The following is a 22,098-nucleotide window of genomic DNA, read 5'->3' on the forward strand; positions in this document are numbered from 1 at the left end:
AAGCGAATTTTGGGAATAATGAGGGCAACAAATGTATAGATGTGCTTTACATAATTTATCTATGTGTTGTGATGAAATGTATGAGCCCCAATAAATTGATTAAAAAAAAATAGTGTGAACAGTTTGTTAAAATTTTCCATCTTATTTCATTTCTGTAACAGTTGCTATCTGGCCGTCCTTTTTTTATAATGCAGAGTGAGAACTTTCCCTACCGTGTCTGATAAATGTTGTTGTCCAGGCTCCTTTGCCAAGAATGTGTTGTCTAAAACAACTGTTAAGTTTGTGAAGATGGAACTCTACCCTTTGCTTGGTTCTAAGTACTGTATGTATGGAATGTTATGATAGGACAGAGTAGTAGCAGTGGCCAAATGGAAATGGTGGGGAGACAAAAATATACATGTGAAATAAAATTCAGTATTAAAAAAAAAAGATAGGAGGGATAAACAATCTGGAGGAGAAAAAAACTGCACTGATGGTTGGGGGGAGGGGCGGGGGTAGGAAGACATGGGATAGGGGGAGGTGGGGGAAAGGAAGTAGGTGTTAACCAACCTAGGGACAAGGTAGTAACAAGTAATCTAAAAGCAATGGTGAGGAGGGTGTGGGAGACCTGGTAGGACTTGATCAAGGGCAATGTAACCCAGAGGAATTATTGAAACCCAAATAAAGGCTGAACATGATAGTGGGGCAAATGGAAATAAAGGAAAGAACCAGGAGGCAAAGAACATTTGTAGAGCTCTAAATACAGGCATGGACATATGTAAAAATATTTATATATGACAATGGGGAAATAGATCTATGTACATATATTTAGAGGTTTAGTATTAAGGTAGCAGATGGACATTGGGCCTCTACTCAAGTACTCCCTCAATGCAAAAACACTTTGTTCTATTAACCTGGCATTCCATGATGTTCACCTTCCCAACATGGTGGCTGAAGACAAAGTGGGTGCATAAGAAAATGTGGTGGAAAAAGCTGATGGTGCCCGGCTACCAAAAGATATTAGCATCTGGGATCTTAAAAGGTATGAAGATAAGCAGCTATCTACCTGAGAAGCAACAAAGCCCACATGGAAGAAGCACACCAGTCTGAGTGATTACAAGGTGTCAATAGGATCAGGTATTAGGTATCAAAGAACAAAAAACCTTATCATTGTGAATGAGGGGGAGTGTGGAGACTCAAAGCCCATCTTTAGGAAACTGGACATCCCCTTACAGAAGGGTCGAGGGGCGGAGACGAGCCAGTCAGGGTGCAGTGCAGCACTGATGAACCATCCAACTGTCCTCTGGTTCTTTAATGCTTCCTCCTCCCACTATCACGATCCCAATTTTACCTTGCAAGTCTAGCTAGACCAGAGGATGTACACTGGTACAGATAAGAATTGGAAACAAAGGGAACCTGGGGCAGATAAAGCCCTTGGGACCAATTATGAGTAGCCATACTAGGGGGATAAGGGGAAGGTGGGAGGAGAAAGGGAGAGCCAACCAATAATGATCTACACATAACCCCCTCCCTGGGGGACAGACAACAGAAAAGTGGGTAAAGGGAGACATCAGCCAGTGTAAAACATAAAAAAAATAATAATTTATAAATGATTATCAATGGTGAGGGAGGGAGGGTAGTGGGAGGGAGAGGGAAAATGAGGAGCTGATTCCAAGGGCTCAAGTAGAAAGAATGTTTTGAGAATGATGATGACAACAAAAGTACAAATGTGCTTGACACAATGGATGGATGGATGGATTGTGATGAGAGTTGTACAAGGCCCCAGTAAAATGATTTTTAAAATAAATTAAAAGATAATGACATGTTCTCATAAACATGCTGAAGTTTCCTGGTTTTCTTCACTACCCCACACACACAGAAAGAAAGGGGGTGCAGGTGGGGTTTCAATGATAGTATTTCCTTAGTGAAGCACAACAATTGCATGTCTTTTAACATTCTGTATTATGAAATGAGAGTGGACACACACAAGACCACATATTACAGCACTTGCACTGCTGAGTTTCAAGCTCAATCAGCAACATTTCCCCCAATGGAACATCTTATCAGGAAAAAAAACCAAAAAGAAAACTACTCGGAGCTTCTTTTTCCAACGTTCTTCCTGTTTTGAATGGAGATGTGAAACCTGTGCCTCGCAGCCGTTCTGACTAAACCCCCAGCCAAACCTGCCAATGTGTCCGTTCTTTATAGTCAGTCTGTTGTGGTGAATCTTTCTTTCTTTCTTATCTAGGGCCCATAACAAATTATGATTACACAACTCATTTTAAAGCCGATTCAACCAATAAAAGAGAAAGGAACGTGTTCTAACATGAGTGTGGTACCGACTATAATTCTTCTTGATATGAATGAATGACAGTATTGAATTGTGTGCTATGTGGATCATGTGCCACTAAACTAAAAAACAAAGACGGTGGTGATGCAGGGAAGGAAAGTGCAGAAGTCTAGTAAGAACTGATAAAATTTGGGGGTTATATTTGAACCAACTTCTATGAATTTTGTTAAGTCTATCAAATACAGGTACCTTTTGGCAAAAAAAAGGAAGAAATCACTGATACAATACATAAGAATCTAACACACTTCCTTTCCTACTATTGAAAGCAAAAATAAACTGGTGAGATCCAGCGGTCCAAGAATTTGCAAGAATATCCAAAGACATGAGAAAAATAAATATGCATTGAGTTAGATGATCAAAAGGAGCCTGGTGGAGTGATGAGGGTCTGGTTGAGCCACTAACTGCAGTCAGTAGTTGAAATCTACCAGCTGCTTCTGGAGAGAGCAGGCTCTCTGCTCCCATACAGACAGATCTATGGCCTTGGAAAGCTACAGAATGGACATGATGACAGTAAGTTTGCTGTTGTAAAAGTTGACTGAGATGCTATAAAATAATCAGTGTTTTACCATAGGCTTCTTCCTCCCAAACCCCAACAAAATAATGCCTTCAATGGCAGGTGTTACAAGCTACTTAAATCCTTTCAGCAATATGGAGACTGGACACTAAAATTCCTATGAGCACTGACTGATTGAAGAAAACCAGAAATCCGAAGACAATCCCTGCTTTCAAAGGGAAATCTGAGATTCTGGGCCACCAAATGAGGGCCCAGAACTGCCCATGAGAAGTCACCAATCTACACTGCTGGTTACCAATCTACAAAGCTCCACGATTTGTTGAAATGTTGACAAATGATCTAATCCTGGGCCAATAGAATACTGTATATACTCGTGTATAAGTTTGCGTTTTCCAGCACATTTTTAATGTGAAGGGAGACATCACATCTGTTAGCGTTAGACATGGAAAAAAAAATTATAAATTATCAAGGGTTCATGAGGGAGGGAAGGTGGGGGAGGGGAAGAAAAATGAGGAGCTGCTATCAAGGGCTCAAGTAGAAAGAAAATGTTTTGAGAATGATGATGGCAACATCTGTACAAATGTGCTTGACACAATGGATGGATGGGTGGATGGATTGTGATAAGAGCTTTATGAGCCCCCAATAAAATGATTAAAAATGCTATTAATTTTTATGAAGTGAATAAAAACTTCAGACTTTCAGGATACGGTCAATGTGGACTCATGCACGTACCTCTAGGAGCAGTAGGGTTTCCTGTTCAGTCCATTCTCTTCCAGCACTAGCACCTTTACTCTACGATAGAAAGTGAAACATTTACTCAGGGAAAGTAAGTCTCAGATTAGTTTCTAAGCTCAGCAGACCATTTTATGAAAATTACAATTAAGCCCATGAGTAACAGAAATCAAACACTTAAGGAACTTAAAACTTCTAAAACAAAGGCTAGATTACTGTAAAGATCAAGGACTCATGAAATATTTGAAGATATTATTTCTCGATTCATTATATTAGCTATCATCTCGTATATGCTACAAAAGCACCATATTCAAATGCACACCATGAATTAACCATAATATTACAAACAGTAAAATGTTTTTTCCAAGATTCAAAAGCAAAATTAGCTCCATTTAAAGTACTCTACTGTGTTCTTGCTTCAGCTTCTGCAGGTTCATGTCATGTGATTTTAAAATATCTCGATTAAAACAATCCCCACAATTTAAACATCTCTGGGTGGCGACTATCAGCTGACATGCTGGTCGTTTTAGACCCTAGGACAAAGGCCTGATGATCCACTTCCCATGAATCAACCAGTGAAAACCCTTGGAAACAGTTTCTACTCTGATAGACCTAGAATCACCCTGAGTTGGAATCCAGTGGAGCCACGTTCTGATTCTGTTTCATCTTACCATTACGGCCCATAACTCATGTAGGGGTGTGCCGATCCTCTTCACTACTTTTCTGTCTCTCAGGTAGTGTACAATTCATGCAAACACATGAGCATGACAGTAAAATCTAATCTGTGCTGTAAAATCACAGTTATCTTCTTGATTTTACAAACTTTGTTCTATTCAAAGATTTGGAGAGGGCTAATTTTCTTTAGTGGTATGGCAATAAGCAGCAACCTGTTGATTCTGACTCACCTACAGGACAGAGTAGAATGCCCCATAGGAATTCCCAGGCTGTAATCTTTGTAGAGGCTAGATGTCAGCAGCCACCCTTCTCACCTTCTAGCCCCCAAGTGTGAGAAGGCTTGTCTCGGTTCCCAGTAGTTTACATCTGTGGGTCACTTCTTGGTCACTGTTACTCCAATCCAAATCAAACTCATGGCCACTGAGTCAATTCTGACTGAGTCGCCCTATCGGACAGAGTGGAAATGCTCCTGTGGATTTGAACTACTGATCTAAGGGTAGAGACCTTATGGCTAGCAGCTCAGCGAGTCACCGCTGTGCCACCAGAGCTCCTCCAGCAATTAGCTCAGAGAAGGCAAGTGTTTCCTTGTCAAAGAACATCTCTTTATTCAGTTTCATATTGTTTCACTGTTCATGGAGTGGATGCATATTATTCTTATTCTGCTTATTTTAAGTTTCTTCTTTTATTAGCGTATTCAAGCGGAAGCTAAGATCATTAAGAGCATACAATAATTTGATGGTATCCATTTTCACCAAGCCTGGATTTAGCTGTGCTCTACCAATATGCTGGGCTTCCATTTCTTCTCATTCAAAATATGTTATAATCGCAAATGCGTTTTGCTCTTTGAAGACCAAATTATTCAGAAGTTCAATTTTTAAATATTTGGTGTTTTTCTAGTTGTATTCTTGTTACTGGGTAGTAGTTTAATTTTTTTATGATTTTATGATTACGATACTTTAAAACTTACTAAGACTTAAAAATGACTGCTCAGAATTAATTCACTTTTTGAAAATGGACTACCCTGTGAACTTAAAAATAAAGTTCTCTGCATTTTTTTGGCGGGGATTCTTCTACTAAACCCAAAGAGGTCATGATAGTATATAATTTTGTTCCAGTCTCTTTTATAAAATCCTTACTCATTTTCTACTTGTTCTACCGATTACTGAGAAAAGATGATTAAATCTTCCATTGTAATTGTGAGTCTATTTCTTCTTTCAGTCCCATCAACTTTGGCTACTCTGAAGGTAGCAAGGGGTTGTCCAAAGAGGATTTCATTGGGAAAGGCCCTAAACTCAAAGAGTACGTAAGGTACACAATTTGAATCCACATTTGATAAAGGTTAGGAGAGCTGCGAACAGTACCAGAATCGGTCCCGTCCTAAGCACAAAGAGGGTACACGTCGAGAAACAATAGTTTCACACAGTGCTGTTTTCTTTTCCTTTTTATATGAACAGTTCTATAGCAATCCTTTTGGATTTATCCTCACATTTCATGTTACCGTTATGGTCAGAGATAAGTCTACCATTTGGTGATTCGCGTCCTATTTTTCACTGTTTATTCTTCCGTCCTCCTTTTCCCTCTTCTTGTATCTCCTTTAAAATCAAACCTATTCTATTACGTAGTATGACTGGCTTGTTATACCTCCTTTTATAAGTAGCTGCACCAGAATTTACAATATTCACATCTAACTCATCAAAGTTAATTGTTAAGTATTTTAGCATATCATCTTAAGTAACTTTAATTATACTTCCACTTCTACCTCCTATTCTTTGAGTAACTTGTTTGTTAATATTTACATGCTATAAAACTAATAATATATTGTTTGTCATTTTTGCTTTGAAAAATCCATTATCCTTTTAATAGACTGAAAATAGAAAAAACTGGCTTTTATATTCACACCCGTAGACTGCTTCTGGTACTCTTTATTCTTATGTATAGCTCTAGTCCTCTTATTGTAAGTTGACAAATTATTATTGCCTAACTTTGAATTTATGGTTTTACAACATTTCTAAATAGCAACAGTAAAACAAAACGTAACAGTTTATTTCCCTTTAACATCCCATCTTGTGCTGTTTTGATCACTTCTACATGTCAAAACCCCTCTACCCCCCACCCAAGATTATTTTTGTTTAATCAGTCAATGGTCCTATACATTTACCCACACAGTAGCCGCTTCAAAACTCTTCATTGAGTAGACCTGGCGGTTCAGTAGTTATGAGTGGGGCTGTGATCCACAAAGTCAGGAGTTCAAAACCACCATCCGCTTGAGCCCTCTACTCCTGTTAACAGTCAGTCTGTGAAACTCATAGGGGCAGTTCTACTCTGTCCTATATAGGGTTATGAGTCAGCATCATTTTGATGATAGTGTGTGCATACTTGTTTGCTTACATATTCGATCCCTTCATATAGACTAGTGGTTCTCAACCTTCCTAATGCCACGACCCTTTAATACAGTTCCTCTTGTTGTGATAACCCCCCAACCATGAAATTATTTTCATTGCTACTTCATAACTGTCATTTTGCTACTGTTATTAATCGGGTGACAACCCACAGGTCGAGAGCTGCTGATATAGACTTTTCCTTCCATCAAGAATAGTTCTATTAATCCTTTAGTGTTCTTACACTGTGTGCTAATGCAAAGTTTACTCACTTTTTTTGGTTAAAAGGTGACTTAAAAAGAAACGTAAACTCTACTGCACCGTCGATTATGGACGGCAATTGCCACTGGGGCATAGAATCCCAAGGTGACAGTCTTCCTTTGAGGACTACAATTCCTCTGGCTTTGATCATTTAGGGTGAAAAGTTGGCCAGTTTTCTTTTTCTTCTCTTTAATTTAATGTTTCCTTCCTCCCCCACCAACCCACCCTCTCCCTTTTGGCTGTTATTAGCAGTTTAAGAATATGCCTAATTTTGGCATTCTCTTTATCCAAATTTGGAACTGCTCAATCTCTTATTTTGTGAAGGCTGAACATTTTTTTGCCTTTTTATCTTTAAATATTGCTTCCAATGCATTCTTTCTCTCCGTATGGGACTCAAATGACAAATATTAACTCCTCGTTATGTGTCTGCATGTCTCTCTAACTCTGCTCTTCTTGTCCCCTCCTCGGCCTCCATTGCTTCCTCTCTAAGGGCTTTAGTTTTGTGTATCTGTTAATCTTTCTTGGATTCCCCTAATCCTGTCTTCTGACGTGTTCAGTCTGCTATTAGACCACACAGTGAGTTAATTTCAGGTATATATTTCAATTCTATAATGTTCATTTGATTCCTTTCATACATAATTAGTTCTTTGTTGAAATCCTTCCATTTTTCCTCTATTCTCTTTTAATATGTCATATTTTTAAATGTACATACCTACTAATTGCACTGAAGAAAAAACAGTAAGCTAAGTGATTTTTATTTTAGAAAATGTCAGATTTGAGAAGGAAGTGCTTCTCCCCCCCGCCCCCCACCTTAGGGATATAGATACTAACTAGAAAAAACACACAAAGAGTAACTAACAATCCCTTTGAGTCAAGGTTAAAATCTTTACCTTTGCTAAGGTTTTTTTAGAGTAAATGTCGGTGCGAAGACCAAAGTTTTGCAAATCAATTGGTTTTTCCTTGTTCTTCTCGGGAAAATTTAACATCTGTTGAGCAGCAGGAACCTAAGTCACATAAATGATAAACGGGCATGTTACCATTACACCTAGTCAAGGGACAGAGAAGAGTTCACAGATTTTAATATAAGCAATTAAACCATTCCTGCTTTTTTATACAACAAATGCAAATACTCCCAGCTCCATTCCATACTTCTAACAATTTAGCAATAAGAAACATTGCAGGTGCCTCACCACGTTCCTGAGGAGACAACAAATTTTCTTTATGATAATTTCATACACTACAATGAGGACAAGTTATAGCCTAAGTTTGAACTATCATTTCAATGTAATGCCATAGTCATCTGTTTGACACAATACTCTTCAGGAATGTGTATATGGACTTAGCAAGTTAAGGTGTAAAAATTTTGAATGTCCATTTCTAGGACGTAGACGGAAGGAAAGATCTATAATTTGAACTCTAATCTTAACACTAACCCTAAGGCATGGAATCTTGGGTAGACAGAGCATATTACTTTAAGCACAAAATATTCTTACAGATTTAAAATTTACCATGGAAGGGAGGGAAAAGAATGGATGAGCTAAGAAACAGCACCGTTCAGTGCATTACAAGACTTATTATTCCCGGGAAAGCAAGCTATAAATGGTTGCTCCCCTCCAGGCCAGAAGAAATGAAGCAATATTTTACCTGAGGTGATCGAAGGTGAAGAGGTACAAGCCCAGAAGGCGTGTCGGCCAAGACATTGAAATGAGGAGTAGGAGGAGGTCCCATGGCCATAGGGCGACTTTCAGGGTCCACTTGGTAATTAACGAGCCCCCACTGCTCTAAAAAGGCATGAACCCTAAAGAACCAAGGCCTCAGGTTAAAATCTATTGAATTTATCACACACCCTCCATAATCATACCCACATTAGTGCCATTCCCAGCAGCCAAGATAAAGACCTGCTAACTTTTGTGTACTGTATGTAGAAAAGGTTCTAAATATGCATTATCAAGTAATAAAGTTTAGCAATTTCAATCACGGGGGGAGGGGGGGGGAGGGACAACTGCTCAATTAAATGCTTAGTAAAACAACTCACAAGCAAACGAAATCCACAGAAGGAAATCCACATTTTGGGTCTGTCCTTTGGACAAATCTAGGAACAGAGTCCTCTTTCAAGCAAGCCTTTATTGTTCATTTTAGAACATAAATACAAGAGGCACATTATGAAATCTAAAAAGAACATGCTAAGGGATTGCAAATATTCAACCCCTTAAGGAAAGTTTTCATGATTAATAAACCAAACATTAGATGGCAACACATCATAGCCTCCTGTTGTGACATGTCTGAGAAAGCATTAGATATTTACCTCATCACAGCGCACACATCTCCAGTCAAGTTCCTCCGACAAGCAGTGCTAGTTAAATACTCTTGGGGATTTAGCCGATAGGTATCAATCATAAAATTGCGATATGCCAGGTATCTAAAAAGCAATGGCAAAATTCAAAAAGTGAACATGCTTTCAGGGGGAAAAAAATCATAGCATAAAATTTCAGGTTCTTCAAAAGCAAATGCAAGCAAAAAGGCACCAGTCTAATGAACAGAAATAATAGTATATTGACATTAATCATCATAAATGAAATTCAAGGCAAGAACCCAAATATGCACCAAAAACCTGTCCAGTAATGCTTAGCAGAAACAATTAAGACAGAGTATCAGATGAAGTTTAATGTAAAGAATATAACTAAAACTCGATCACAGAAGACAATGGGCAAATCCTTGGTTCCATGAAGAATCTGCAACTAACAAATGGCTATTTGGGCCGACTCCCAACTACCACATAGTGAACATTTATTGTGTGTCAGGCACTCTTTCTTCATGTATCATTTTATTAGGGGCTCATACAACTCTTATCACAATCCATACACATCCATTGTGTCAAGCACATTTGTACATTTGTTGCATCATCATTCTCAAAACATTTGCTTTCTACTTGAGTCCTTGGCATCAGCTACTCATTTTTCTCTCTTCTGAACCCTCATCTAATTCACTTTTTGAAAAAGTAATAAATGAAAGATAATAACCAGTACTCATAAGGACGAAGAGCAATGGGAATGCTCACGTATTGTTGGGAATATAAACTGATTCAAGCATGTAAGGAAAATTGCCTGGCAACATTCTCCTGTCTGTGATCCGGCAATTCCACCCTTAGGTGTGGACCCAAGAAAATGAAAGCACAGTCCACGTGAAGATATGTGTAAGAATGCTGACTGCATCTTTACTCATAATAGAAAAAAGTGGAAACTCAAATGCCCATTAATAAGCATGGATTCATAAGCAGTGAAATATTCATATGCTATAGTACTGCCCACTTTTAGAAAATGACTTACAAATATTTGTAAAAATAAGAAAGCATCTCAAAGATATTGAGCTAAAGCAGCCAGATAGAAAAGAATACATGCTTTATGACACAGATACGAAATTGAAAACTAAAAAAAAATTTTAAATAATTATTTAGGACAGAAGTTAAAAAAATAATGTTACAGAACTTGAGACCTAGGGACAGTTCTTGGTACTCAAGTAAAACATTAACTTGGCAGTGTAAATTGAGCTACCTTAGAAGAAAAACAGTACAATGTTCAAAAGGGGCTATGTAAAAGCAGATAAATTAACAAGGAAGATGGAAAGGTGTGTTTACAAATAAAAGGAACCTAAAGTGCTGTGCTCTTAAACAGAAAACTGTGACATATAATAAGTATTTCCAACAGGTCAATTCGTGATAAGAACACATCTGTGTCCAAACAGCAGAGCAGCAGGGGGGGGTGGCAATCGGGCTATAACCAAAGCAGAATTTACCTTTGACATTTAAACTTTTTTTTGGTCTCAGTCCGTGCTTAGTTCAAACTCCATCATCTGGTTTTCAAAACTCAGAATGCACAGTGGTCATGTCATCACTGACCAGGGCTCCAGTAACACTGGCAGAGGCACCCCTAAACCTCCCCTCTAGCCTAACTGGCTGCCCCTCACCTCACCTGCCCCGCGCCCGATCCCCTGGCCTAATGCGTCTCATAATCCTCTCAGGCTCCGGGCAAGCGGCGCCACCCACAACGGGCCTGATCATATAAGGAAAATATCAAAGGCTCATGCAGGGGTTGGGCCAGGGATCGGGAAGCTCCCCAACCCTACTCCACCCGCTGCCTCCCACCTGCGCCACCCAACTCTTCCATACGCCGCTCAGGTAATAACATTTAAACTTAAAACCTCAAACTGTAGGATAAAAACTATCACTAGAATATATTTATTATTTGAGTGCCTGTTTTATGTGGACAAGTACATAAGTTCGTCCTTGCCTAACATTTTAAACAAGTGATATCTATACCTGCAGTCAAGTGATATCTATACCTGCAGTCACAGGTCAGTAACAGGCAACAAGGTGATGACTTATAAGAATATTTATAGTGTGGATTTATTTTAGGGGCAATAGTTTCTTGGGTTATTAAAGATAAAAGCCTTGGCAAAAGTACTTCCTAGCAAACCTTATCTTTCCAAATAAATATTTTTTCTACTTTCAATATAAGCCTAACAATGCAGTCTACAATAAGGATCAATTTATATGTACCTGTAACTTCACATCAAACAATTGATCAGGAAGATAAATATTCCATTTTCTCCTATATTTTTATGCATACATACATACAATTGCTAACACATACATGTGCAAAAACTGGATAAATTTAAGAAAATCCAATAGCCCCAATTTAGGGAATAACTGCTCCTGAATTCAATTTTCACTATGTTCACTAACATGCATGCAGTTCAAGGTTTAGGAAGAAGCAACAAAAAAAGTTCCTTTGAAGCAAGGGAGATTATGTTGCTAAGGTATTAATTCTGCTAAGATATATACACATTTCCAAAACAAGTAAACTTTAACGCAAAATGACATTTTAAGAGCCTCTAAAACACACAATACACACACACACTTTTCCCTAAACAGTGGGGTCACTAACGCAGATAATGGTATTATCGTTACAACCGCATATATACACTCACATTTCTGGGGTCTTAGATTTGTTTTTCCCATTGAAAAACTCTGGAAGAGCTCGCCGTTCAATAACGTGAATACTGGAAGAAAAATAATTCCATTTTCAAGAATTCAAAGTAAGATGGATAAATCAAAGCTAATCGGCTTGCGCAAATTCCTGTGGATCAATAGCTTTTCATTACAACTATAGAAACTCTTTCTACTTCAGCTGTGTTCCCAATTTCCAGTAGTGTTTTTTCTCATGCTGATAAATCTTAACATTTATGAAAAAACAAAAACACAAACAAACAATAAAACCCAACAACAAAAAACCCAATAATGTTTTAAGTTGTTGCTGGCCATAAAGTACAGCTCATTATATATTTTTATTTTAGATTATATTCTAGATATATTTTTTCAAATCAAACCTATCTTTAAAGAATGATAATACAACAATATTAGTAATAATATTTAATATCACAACAAGGGTTCCTGGGGGGAGGGTGGGGATAAAAGGGAGCTGATATCAAAGAGTACAGGAAAAAAGAAAATGTTTTGAAAATGATGGTCGCAGCAATTACACAATCATGCTCCCTTCTAACTCAACTAGGGATTGTTCTATCTTTAAGGGCTACCAATAAAATAGGGGAGGGGGTTGACAAAGAAAAAGAACAATGCATTATCTTTGAGAGCTGATCAAAGATCCAAGAAGAACATCAAAATTTTAAGTAATGGCAACATCACTTATGTATAAAAGCTTTCGCTAAAATGACTTTAGTGAAGAAAAGCGTTACTTGAAGGGATAAGGTCTGTACATATATTTAAACCTGAAAAACACACCTATTAAGAAACGGTCATAGCTCATCAACAGTTGAAGCAGAAGACGGCTAAGCCTCCAGTTATCTACAAGTATGTACAGAAGATCCCTCCCTCCGCCTAGCAGAGGGAAGCAGAGACCTTCTTTCTTGAATTCTTTCACAAAGGAGGGTTTACATCTATAAAGAATTCTATGCTAAAATATTTCCTACTTAAATGTGGCTGCTTATAGGTAACTGAGCTCTACTTTTTCTCTATTTGTTAATGTTTAAAATCAGATCGTGAATATCAATTTTGAGAATATTCATATACTGTCTGAAATACAAGTGATAAAAACTGAGTTAGCTTCAAACATATAAAATATAGGACCCTCATGGTGCTGTGGGATAAGCAATAGGCTCCTTAATTGCACAGTTGCTACTTCAAACTCATCAGCCAATTCTCAGGGGAAGGATAAGGTCGTTTGCGACTATGAAAGATTTATAGTCTTGAGGACCCAATATAAGCTCACTAAGAAATAAACTCGACTCGACGGCAGTGGGTTTGTGGAGTGTCTAGTAGATACTACACAATCTAATTTCCTAGTCTAGACCATCTTAAAAAACACACGTAGGCATAAAAATAACTCAGCAACACCCTTTATTCGGTGATCACAGGAAATGGGGTTGGACGGAAAGGCAAAAGATGCTACCAACAAATGCCCTTGACCCCTAAGCACAATGCTCACGCGTGCAAACGGCCCACTCACCAGTTATAATCAAACCACGATGCATAGCTGGGGATGATAATGTGATTCGTCTGCTCCGTAACGTTATCTTCACCAGGGTCAACTGATCGACTCTGATCCCCTTTACTCGGATCTTCATCTTCCTGGAGAAAAGATCCAAAGACAGAGAATGAGAGAGATATCTCACGATACCTCTACTTTTATGAGCTGTCTGGAGGTTTCATAAATGTATCCAAGATACCAGAAATATATTTTAGCAGGTTTTCTCCCAAATACAGGACATGATCAGGGACTGCATGCATGTTACATATGTTATAGAAGCTTCTTTAGTTTCCTCTAATCTTTGATTTTTTGGGGGGTGGGGGGAGCGTGGATGTGGAAGTGGGAAACTGTTTTATAACATAATTTTTTAATAATCCAGACTATAAAAATAGTCAATAATCAATCTGGTCTAAGACTTTATAATTAACTTCAGGGTAAATATTTCTACCAAGAATAGACCATTATAGAAAATAAATTCATTAACAAGATGCTTATCAATATCTCAACCTTAACATGAACAGTTATTAAGGTATAAAAAGTCTTTTCTATGAAGGAAAATTTTATGTACTTGTTAGATTATGCCACAGTTTAATTTTTATCTTTCGCTTAATTAAAATTGAATATCCTGGGGCATATTATTTGAGGTAAGGATATACAGTGTTATTGCCAAGAAACTTAAGACAGTAGCAGATGTCTTAAGGCCAATGAATTAATTGAAAAATTTAATCAATGAAAACACCAAGGAACCTCCAATTGTTACTAAAATGTTAAAACAAATACAGCAATACTTATATCAAAAAAGTTTCACTTCCCAAATCAGAGAAGCTATTCAAAATATGTTCCAGGAATTTCAGGAATAAACAATGAAGATAGGAGGGGGAGTGAGCACTAGAACTGAAGGTAATTACAAAACTCATATTAAAGGTGATTCAATGATGGGGTTAAAAACAGGAAAATGTTCTGAAATTGATTGTAGTACTGTTTGTACAATTCTTCTTGAAATAACTGAACTATTGAATTGAGTGATATGTGGATTAAGTGACAATAAAACGGTTTAAAATTATCAGCCAAAGGGGGGGAAAATATATGTTCCAAGTTAAATGAATTCTTGTATGGCTAGGTCAATAGATTTCTGATGAAAAACTTTCACAAATTCAACTCGCAGAAATATTTTCCTTTATTCAGGAAAAGCAGGAAGAGATTGACATTGCATTACTGAAGAACAATACAGGAAGAAGTCAAGACTCTCCTCTTAGCTGAAGAAGATATGTTCCAAGTACCCGAGTGGATGCCCGGAATCCTGAGTAGTATTAAATCTTTTATCTACTCTCATTTTTTTCTCATACATTCAAATTCAGGCACCCGGGGTCCTCAGGCAGGGAGCATTAACCCATCAAGCATGGGCAGGGCACACTCTTTGATGAAAGCATGTCTTCCAAAGATCCTAACAAGAATTCAGTTAAAAAGCCAAGTTAGTGAGTTTACGGAAATAGTTGTATTGAAAATCCTGTCATGAATACATTCATTACTTTAATGTATGAAAAACAGCAGCAAGGGTCAATCTATTGAATTTCCATGACTCAATGGGGGGAAAAAGAACTAACAATTTTCACCATATAAAGAAGTTATCTTAAGATCACTTTAGGGATTAGCTATATTTAGCAACCATCAAAGATGACAGCCTGAATAATAAAATGGGAATTTATTAAAAGTAGAAATAAAATCCTGTCTTAAATCCAACATGCATCAAGAGCATAATGGTTGATGTGTCCATAAAGCAGAATAGCAAAACAGGACGTGACTGGCTTAAAGACTTAAGAAAGGGAAAAGTCTAATGTGAAGGCTCTGTGAGCTATCTATGAACTTTGCTTGTACCAGCAGAATTAAGAGTCAGAATGCCAAGGCAAGGCACAGCGCCGGTTCTGCTGTACTATTGGAAGACTGAGCAGTTCTAATCACTATTATGGAGCTAAGAGAGGCACGAAACCCCAATTATACCTTATGATGAACAATACCTGTGAAGAGGACGGATTTCATCTCAATAAAACTTGGTGAGCCAAGGAAGACAACAATTGTGGAAAAGTGAAGGGGGGGGGGGTGTTTCTGAAAATAAAGGCTAGTCCAATGTTTACACCAATTTAGAACACAGGATCCATAAGGGTTACTGCTACACCGGGGCGAAGGAATTCCCTACCTTTCCTCCTGTTGTGATTGTTTCTTCATCCTGCTCATCTGCAAAAATCAAACGGAAAAATTTATTTAAAGGCAGGTAAATGTTATCTGGGTAACATGGAACTTGTTAATCAGAGAGAAGAAAAATGAATTTAAATAGAACATTATTAAAGAAAAATCACCCTAATATTTCACTCAATTAGGATTTGACAAGGAAGTAGCAACCCAAAGCCCAATTACAGATTTTGAGCAAGGAAGGTAGGTCACCATTTACTGTTTGGGCTGACACAGGACTCATCATCTTCCTTCATAAGATGGAAGAGACCTGTTTAGGACTCATGTCCCCTGAGACTTGGGCAAAGAAAGTAATGACACTTCTGATACCAGGACAAGTCAGTACAGAGTGCAGAGTAATGAAAGAGTCAATAATCAATCCTTAGAGACAAACTCCCGGCAAGAGTCCTAATGTAAGCTGAAGGTGGGGATCCAGACTAAAGGTTGACCGTGCCCCCCACCACTCACCAAAGATACAAAACCAACCGTAATTAAAAAAAAAAACCCACGATATTTCCAACATGAAAAGTGAAACATAAATGGGAAAAGAAGTTACTGAATATATAATTACATATTAAGCGCCTGTAAATATATTTTTTTTAATTTTTACCATCCTTGGCAGTAAAGGGGCACTAAAAAGTTCATAAACATAGGAAAGCCATCCATGTTCTCTTTCGTTTAACACACATTTCTTAGAACCTAATTAAAAAACACAGGAGTCCTGATGGTGTTGGGCTGTGATCCACAAGGTGGGCAGTTCGAAATCACATACCCAAGGAAGATGTCCTCCTTATGGAGATGATATTCCCATTAGAGTGGCAAGGGACAGAACAGAAGATAAATGGGCAAAGTTACATCAGATATTGAAAAAATTCTATACAACTTAAAAACCAAGTCATTTTGGGAAATTAGGTCCTAACAGGTGACAAAAGTAAAATATAGTATCCCCAGAGTATTTTGGAAGCCCCCTTTAATTTTAGTGAATCAGAGTAGAAAACCATCATACCTGTCAGGAAGAATCATTGCAACTTATTAAAAATAAATAACTCATACAACAGAGGAGATAGAACCACCAAAGTATTGTGATAAGAGTTGTATGAGCCCCTAATAAAATGATTTTTTAAAAGTAATTGTCTAGAAAAGAATGATGGCAACATATGTACAAATATGCCTGATACAATCGATGTATGGATTGTAGTAAGAATTGTAAGAGCCCTCAATAAAATGATCAAAAATATAAAATTAAATAATAAAAAAAAAAGAACCAAGGTCTCATAGTCCACAAAAGGAGGTATCAAATGCTTTGTCCAGGTGTAAAAATTCTTTGAAATAGAACACTTTAAAAAATTAATTTATTAATTTAAAAAACATTTATTTTATTTGGAGACTGATTCTGATGACTAGAAAACAGTGTGCCATATTATGATTCCACCTTGAACGCTCAGGGGGGAGTGTCTAAAGCTCTCCATGCTCTTAACGCAAATGAATGACTGTACTTCGTTTTGTACACTCTCAGACCCACATTTTGAGAATTTACTCCTTCCTTCCTTGGGAAAAAAACAAACAAGCTATAGAAAAATGGTGTGGAACCTATTTTATATTGCTTACAGCACTTCAGAAATTTCCTTACAAGGAAACAGACTTTTGTTTGGAAGATGTAAAAAGTGGTTTCTACAAATGTTTTGAAACAGGTTCTTCGCCAAGAGACTGCAAAAGGGGGCTTTACTCAAAACCACTGGTTGAAAGCTCCCAGGCTCTGCTTCCAGGTTACCCTCTATGCTACCTTCCAGGAAACCACTCAAGGTAAACACAATGTATCCTAAGAAATGACCTTTCCAAGAGGACAGGCAACCAAACAACGAAGGTACTAAGGCAGTCGATCTCGATACTCTGTTCTACTCATCAGAGCCCCGGAAAGCAGTATGACTGACGTCAGAGAAGCAGCACAGGGCGGGAAACGGTGAAGACAGCATACAAAAAAAAACGATACAGAGATAAAATTGTCGTGGTTTTACCTAGATCTGCAACCGTTCCTCCTTTCACAGGTGTATTTTCACTATCTTTCTTTGGGTTTACTGGAAGTGGGAAAAAAAAGAACCACAGATTATGATTTCTAAAAAACTAATCTTATAGTAACACCTAAGCTGTGCACTATAAGCCTACACATAACGACCATGGCATGTTTCAAAACACAGCCACTTAACAGATAAAATTTTATAGTTACACCAGCAGCAATATAAAAAAAGGCCTTCCACAAAAAACTTTTTAAAAGGTTTTAAAAGCATTTCTAGATTTCCACCTCTTTGTAAGTAAGATGTGAAAACTGAGGGAGAACCGATCAATACCTTTCAGACAGCAAAAGTCTTCAAGACATCAACTGAGAGGCTAAAAATCTCCTAGTTGCCCTCCGTGCTGCACGCATCTCGACGTGCCTCTGTGACTTCCCACCAAGGACTTCCGCTAGTTAGAACACGCCCTTTCACTCTCAGGAGGTCTGAGCACACCGTATAACATAACCACTGTGTTACAGAAAATTTGACTTGCTTTTCAACTTTTCACTATTCAGCAAACAGTATTCTTTTCCATTTATCTTCGAGCATGCATGAAAGTATTTTTTTCATTCCAAAACTAAAAAGCGTGTTAACATATTTTAATAATTTCCATTTCCTTAGTTAACTTTAGTTTGTTTTCGTGTTTATTGGCTATGCTAATTCAATTAATTAGTAAAACATGAGATAAATTTGTACTTTTGTCTAAGGGGTTTGGTTTTATATATACTCAAGATCCTAATCACTGTTAAATTTTTGTCCCAGCCTAACACTTATCTGTAGTGTGATAATGTTTCAAAGTTTAACTTTAGGTCTTGTTTTTTATCTTTAGTACTTTAATCCACTTCACGTTTCAAATTATTTTATCTGATATATAGAGAACAAAATGTTATCAAAGTATTCATGAGCTAGTTCAGTCCTGCTCCAATAATCTGCAATGTAAAGTTCACATAATAAATACGATTAAAAACACAAACATAGGTCTATTTTTATAATTAGCTTATTCTATTTTACTGTTACTTTTATTTTGCTAACACACATAGCAAAATATACACCAATCATTGACATCTACAAAAAATGGAAGACTCTATGACTTACATGTCATTCTTTTGCGAGGACACTTTGATCTTTTCTGTACTTATTTTAACACCAAGGGTCTATTTCCCATACCCACCCACCCCACCCCATAGATCTGTTTTTAAACTAAGTTTTCTGTTCCAGTATTGATTCACTCACTTGTGTCAAAATTATTATAACTTTTCAATTTAGATAGTTAACTGTTAGAGCTATCACCATTTAATAAATTTTAAAAATTGTTTACAGTATTTTTGCAAACCTTTCTATAACAGCAATGTAAATTCTTACTGGTTACAATCTAAGGAAGTGGTGTTAACAAACCCAGGTACAAGAGAACAACAACTGATCCAAAATCAGTGGCCAGAAGGCTGCAAGAGGCCTGGTAGTACCTGATCAAGGGCAATGTAACCAAGAGGAATTACAGAAACCCAAATGATGGCTGAGCATGATAGTGGGACAAGAGGAAAGTAAAAGGAAATAGAGGAAAGAACTAGGAAGCAAAGAACATTTACAGAGGTCTACATACAGGCATTTACAAAAGTAAATATATTTATATATGATGACGGGGAAATAAATCTATGTGCATATATTTATAGGTTTCGTATTAAGGTAGCAGATGGACATTGGGCCTCCTCAATGCAAGTACCCCCTCGATGCAAGAACACTCTGTTCTATTAAACTGGCATTCCATGATGCTCACCTTCCCTACACAATGGCTGAAGACAAATGGGTGCATAAGCAAATGTAATGAAGAATGCTGATGGTGCCCGACTATCAAAAGATAAAGTGTGTGGGATCTTAAAAGGCTAGAAGATAAACAAGCGACCATTCCAGAAGCAGCAGACTCCGCGTGGAAGAAGCACACAAGCCTGCGTGATCACAAAGTGTCGAAGGGGCCAGGTATAAGGCATCAAAGAACAAAAAAATGAAATCATTGTGAATGAGTGGGAATGCAGAGTGGGGAACCAAAGCTCATCTGTAGGCAACTGGACATCCCCTAACAGAAGGGTCAGAGGAGAAGAGCCAGTCAGGGTACAATGTAGCAAAGATGAAACATACAACTTTCCTCTAGTTCTTAAATGCTTCCTCCCCTCCCACTATATTGATCCCAATTCTACCTTACAGATCTGGTTAGACCAAAAGATGTACACTGGTAGAGATAGGAACTGGAAACACAGGGAAGCCAGGGCAGAAGAACCCCTCAGGACCAGTGGTGAGAATGTCAATACCAGGAGGGTGGAGGGAAGGTGGGGTAGAAAGGGCAAACCAATCACAAGGATCTACATATAACCCCCTCCCTGGACAACAGAAAAGTGGGTGAAAGGAGACATCAGACAGTGTAAGGCATGACAAAATAATAATAATTTATAAATTATCAAGGGTTTGTGAGGAAGGAAGGGTGGGGAGGAAGGAAAAAAATGAGCTGATACCAAGGACTCAAGTAGAAAGCAAATGTTTTGAGAATGATGATGTCAACAAATGTACAAATGTGCTTGACACAATGGATGTATGTATCGATTGTGAGGAGTTGTATGAGTCCCCAATAAAATGATTAAAAAATAATAATAAAAATGAAAAAAAGAATAAAATGTAATATCTTTATTAGACGTTTTAATATTATTATGCTGATATACTCAGCAAATGCTGCTGGTTAACCTTCAAAATGGTTTTGTCATTCAAAAAAATAACTTATTTAGGCTTTGTCATTCAGAAACCTTTGTAATATTATTTTCAGTTACAACTCAAGTTCAATTACATCCTAAAATTCTACACCATGATATTGTATGCTTTTACCACTCACTATTAATCTATCTCTCATTACATTTTCCCACTTACTTAAAAGACAAAACGACACAATCTGCAAAGAGACACTTTTACTCTTTTCTGGGGGTGTGGGGTGACATTTTTATTCTTGCTAATAAATATTTCTACCTTATTTCAATTTCACATCAAAATGAGTGCTACAGCAAAGTGTGAAGAAACTATCAGCTGGGGTCTTAACACTTGCTTCGCACAAACGGCCATCTACATAAGATGCCGACTAAGCCCACAGGGAAGAAGTAGTACACCAGCCTGCGTGATCCAAGGATTGCAAAAAATATAATCCAAATCTGAAGGAGGGAATCGTACCAGAGCTTAAATTGTGAACACATGGTTTGAAGAAGGTATGGATGACCGTCGAAGACCAAAATCAATCATTATCATTATGCACACAGATTTCCCTCTGAAGTAGCCCAGGGATATGAACAGCCTTGTGGTCAGACAGTGACTATTGTAAAGACGATTATTGTAGATATAGCCAGGCTAAAATGATTTGATCCCCATTTTGACCCATTTAAATGTTGTATCAATTTAAAAAGAAAAAAAAGTGACAGGGAAATACATGTGGATGAAGTCTCAGGTGAATCACCTTGCCGCCGTCATACAAAATGCATTAGAAATGTAACACCTTGGCATTTGATAAACCTTTTGACCCACTTTAAAGTTGTTCTAGTTTTTAATATTTTCCTTTGTCTTCAGCTGGGGGTTTCTGCTACTTTATTGGGTTGTTGTTACCTTTTTGGGTCTGTATTACTTTCTGTATGTTACTGTGGTATATGAACCCAAGATAAGGGGTCTGCAGATAGTAACTGGATTGATTCCTTGGTGGGACAGCAGGAAAGGGGGAGCGAAATGGGGAGCCGATGAGGAGTACAAGAATGAAGAAACATTCAAAAATGTACTGTGGTAATGACTGTACAACTCTTCTCAATATAGCTGAAATATTGAGAACTGTATAAGATTTGATTATGCAAAAAAAGTTTTATTAAAAAAAACAATTTCTACAACAGGATCTGAAAGAAAAAATTTCAGAATTTTGTCTTAAGTAACACAAACTTCAAAAGCTCATGACAAAATTCCATTATCTTTTTCATTTCATTTTCCATGACCCATCTGAAACCTCATTTATTTAATTATACTAAATAAATTATTGAAAGAAAGTGGTGTTAACAAACCCAGGGACAAGCGAACCACAAGTGGTCCAATATCGGTGGTGAGGAGGGTGTAAGAGACCTGGTAGGGCTTGATGAAGAGTAATGTAACCAAGGAATTACTGAAACCCAAATAAAGGCTGAGCATGATAGTGGGGCAAGAGGAAAGTAAAAGGAAGTAGAGGAAAGAACTATGAGGCAAAGGGCATTTATAGAGGTCTAAATACAGGCATGTGCATATGTAAATGTATTTATATATGAAGATGGGAAAATAGATCTATATGCATATATTTATAGGTTTAGTATTAAGGTAGCAGATGGACATTGGGCCTCCACTCAAGTAC

The 22,098-nt window shown here is 37.5% G+C and overlaps 1 protein-coding gene and 2 non-coding genes across 3 annotated transcripts in view; all 3 read right to left on the bottom strand.

Annotated features, from left to right (window-relative positions):
- SMARCC1 (SWI/SNF related, matrix associated, actin dependent regulator of chromatin subfamily c member 1) overlaps positions 1 to 22,098 on the bottom strand; it is a 132,449-nt gene that overhangs the window by 52,416 nt on the left and 57,935 nt on the right. The window contains exons 10-17 of the mRNA XM_045297402.1: positions 17,673 to 17,732; positions 15,626 to 15,663; positions 13,411 to 13,532; positions 11,876 to 11,947; positions 9,195 to 9,308; positions 8,534 to 8,687; positions 7,780 to 7,893; positions 3,576 to 3,635 (exon numbers count right to left, since the gene is read on the bottom strand). Of these exons, the coding sequence (XP_045153337.1) occupies positions 3,576 to 3,635; positions 7,780 to 7,893; positions 8,534 to 8,687; positions 9,195 to 9,308; positions 11,876 to 11,947; positions 13,411 to 13,532; positions 15,626 to 15,663; positions 17,673 to 17,732 (734 nt within the window). The remainder of the gene's footprint in view (positions 1 to 3,575; positions 3,636 to 7,779; positions 7,894 to 8,533; positions 8,688 to 9,194; positions 9,309 to 11,875; positions 11,948 to 13,410; positions 13,533 to 15,625; positions 15,664 to 17,672; positions 17,733 to 22,098) is intronic.
- On the bottom strand, positions 10,704 to 10,786 carry LOC115872131. The gene has a single exon (XR_004047669.1). It is a non-coding gene; the product is annotated as a small Cajal body-specific RNA 18 (non-coding RNA).
- Positions 10,866 to 10,997, bottom strand: LOC115872147. Its single transcript, XR_004047686.1, has one exon. It is a non-coding gene; the product is annotated as a small Cajal body-specific RNA 17 (non-coding RNA).

The sequence above is a fragment of the Echinops telfairi genome, unplaced genomic scaffold (genome assembly GCF_000313985.2).
Source record: "Echinops telfairi isolate 266 unplaced genomic scaffold, ASM31398v2 ScPeMD7_7420;HRSCAF=8458, whole genome shotgun sequence".
Classification (NCBI taxonomy): domain Eukaryota; kingdom Metazoa; phylum Chordata; class Mammalia; order Afrosoricida; family Tenrecidae; genus Echinops; species Echinops telfairi.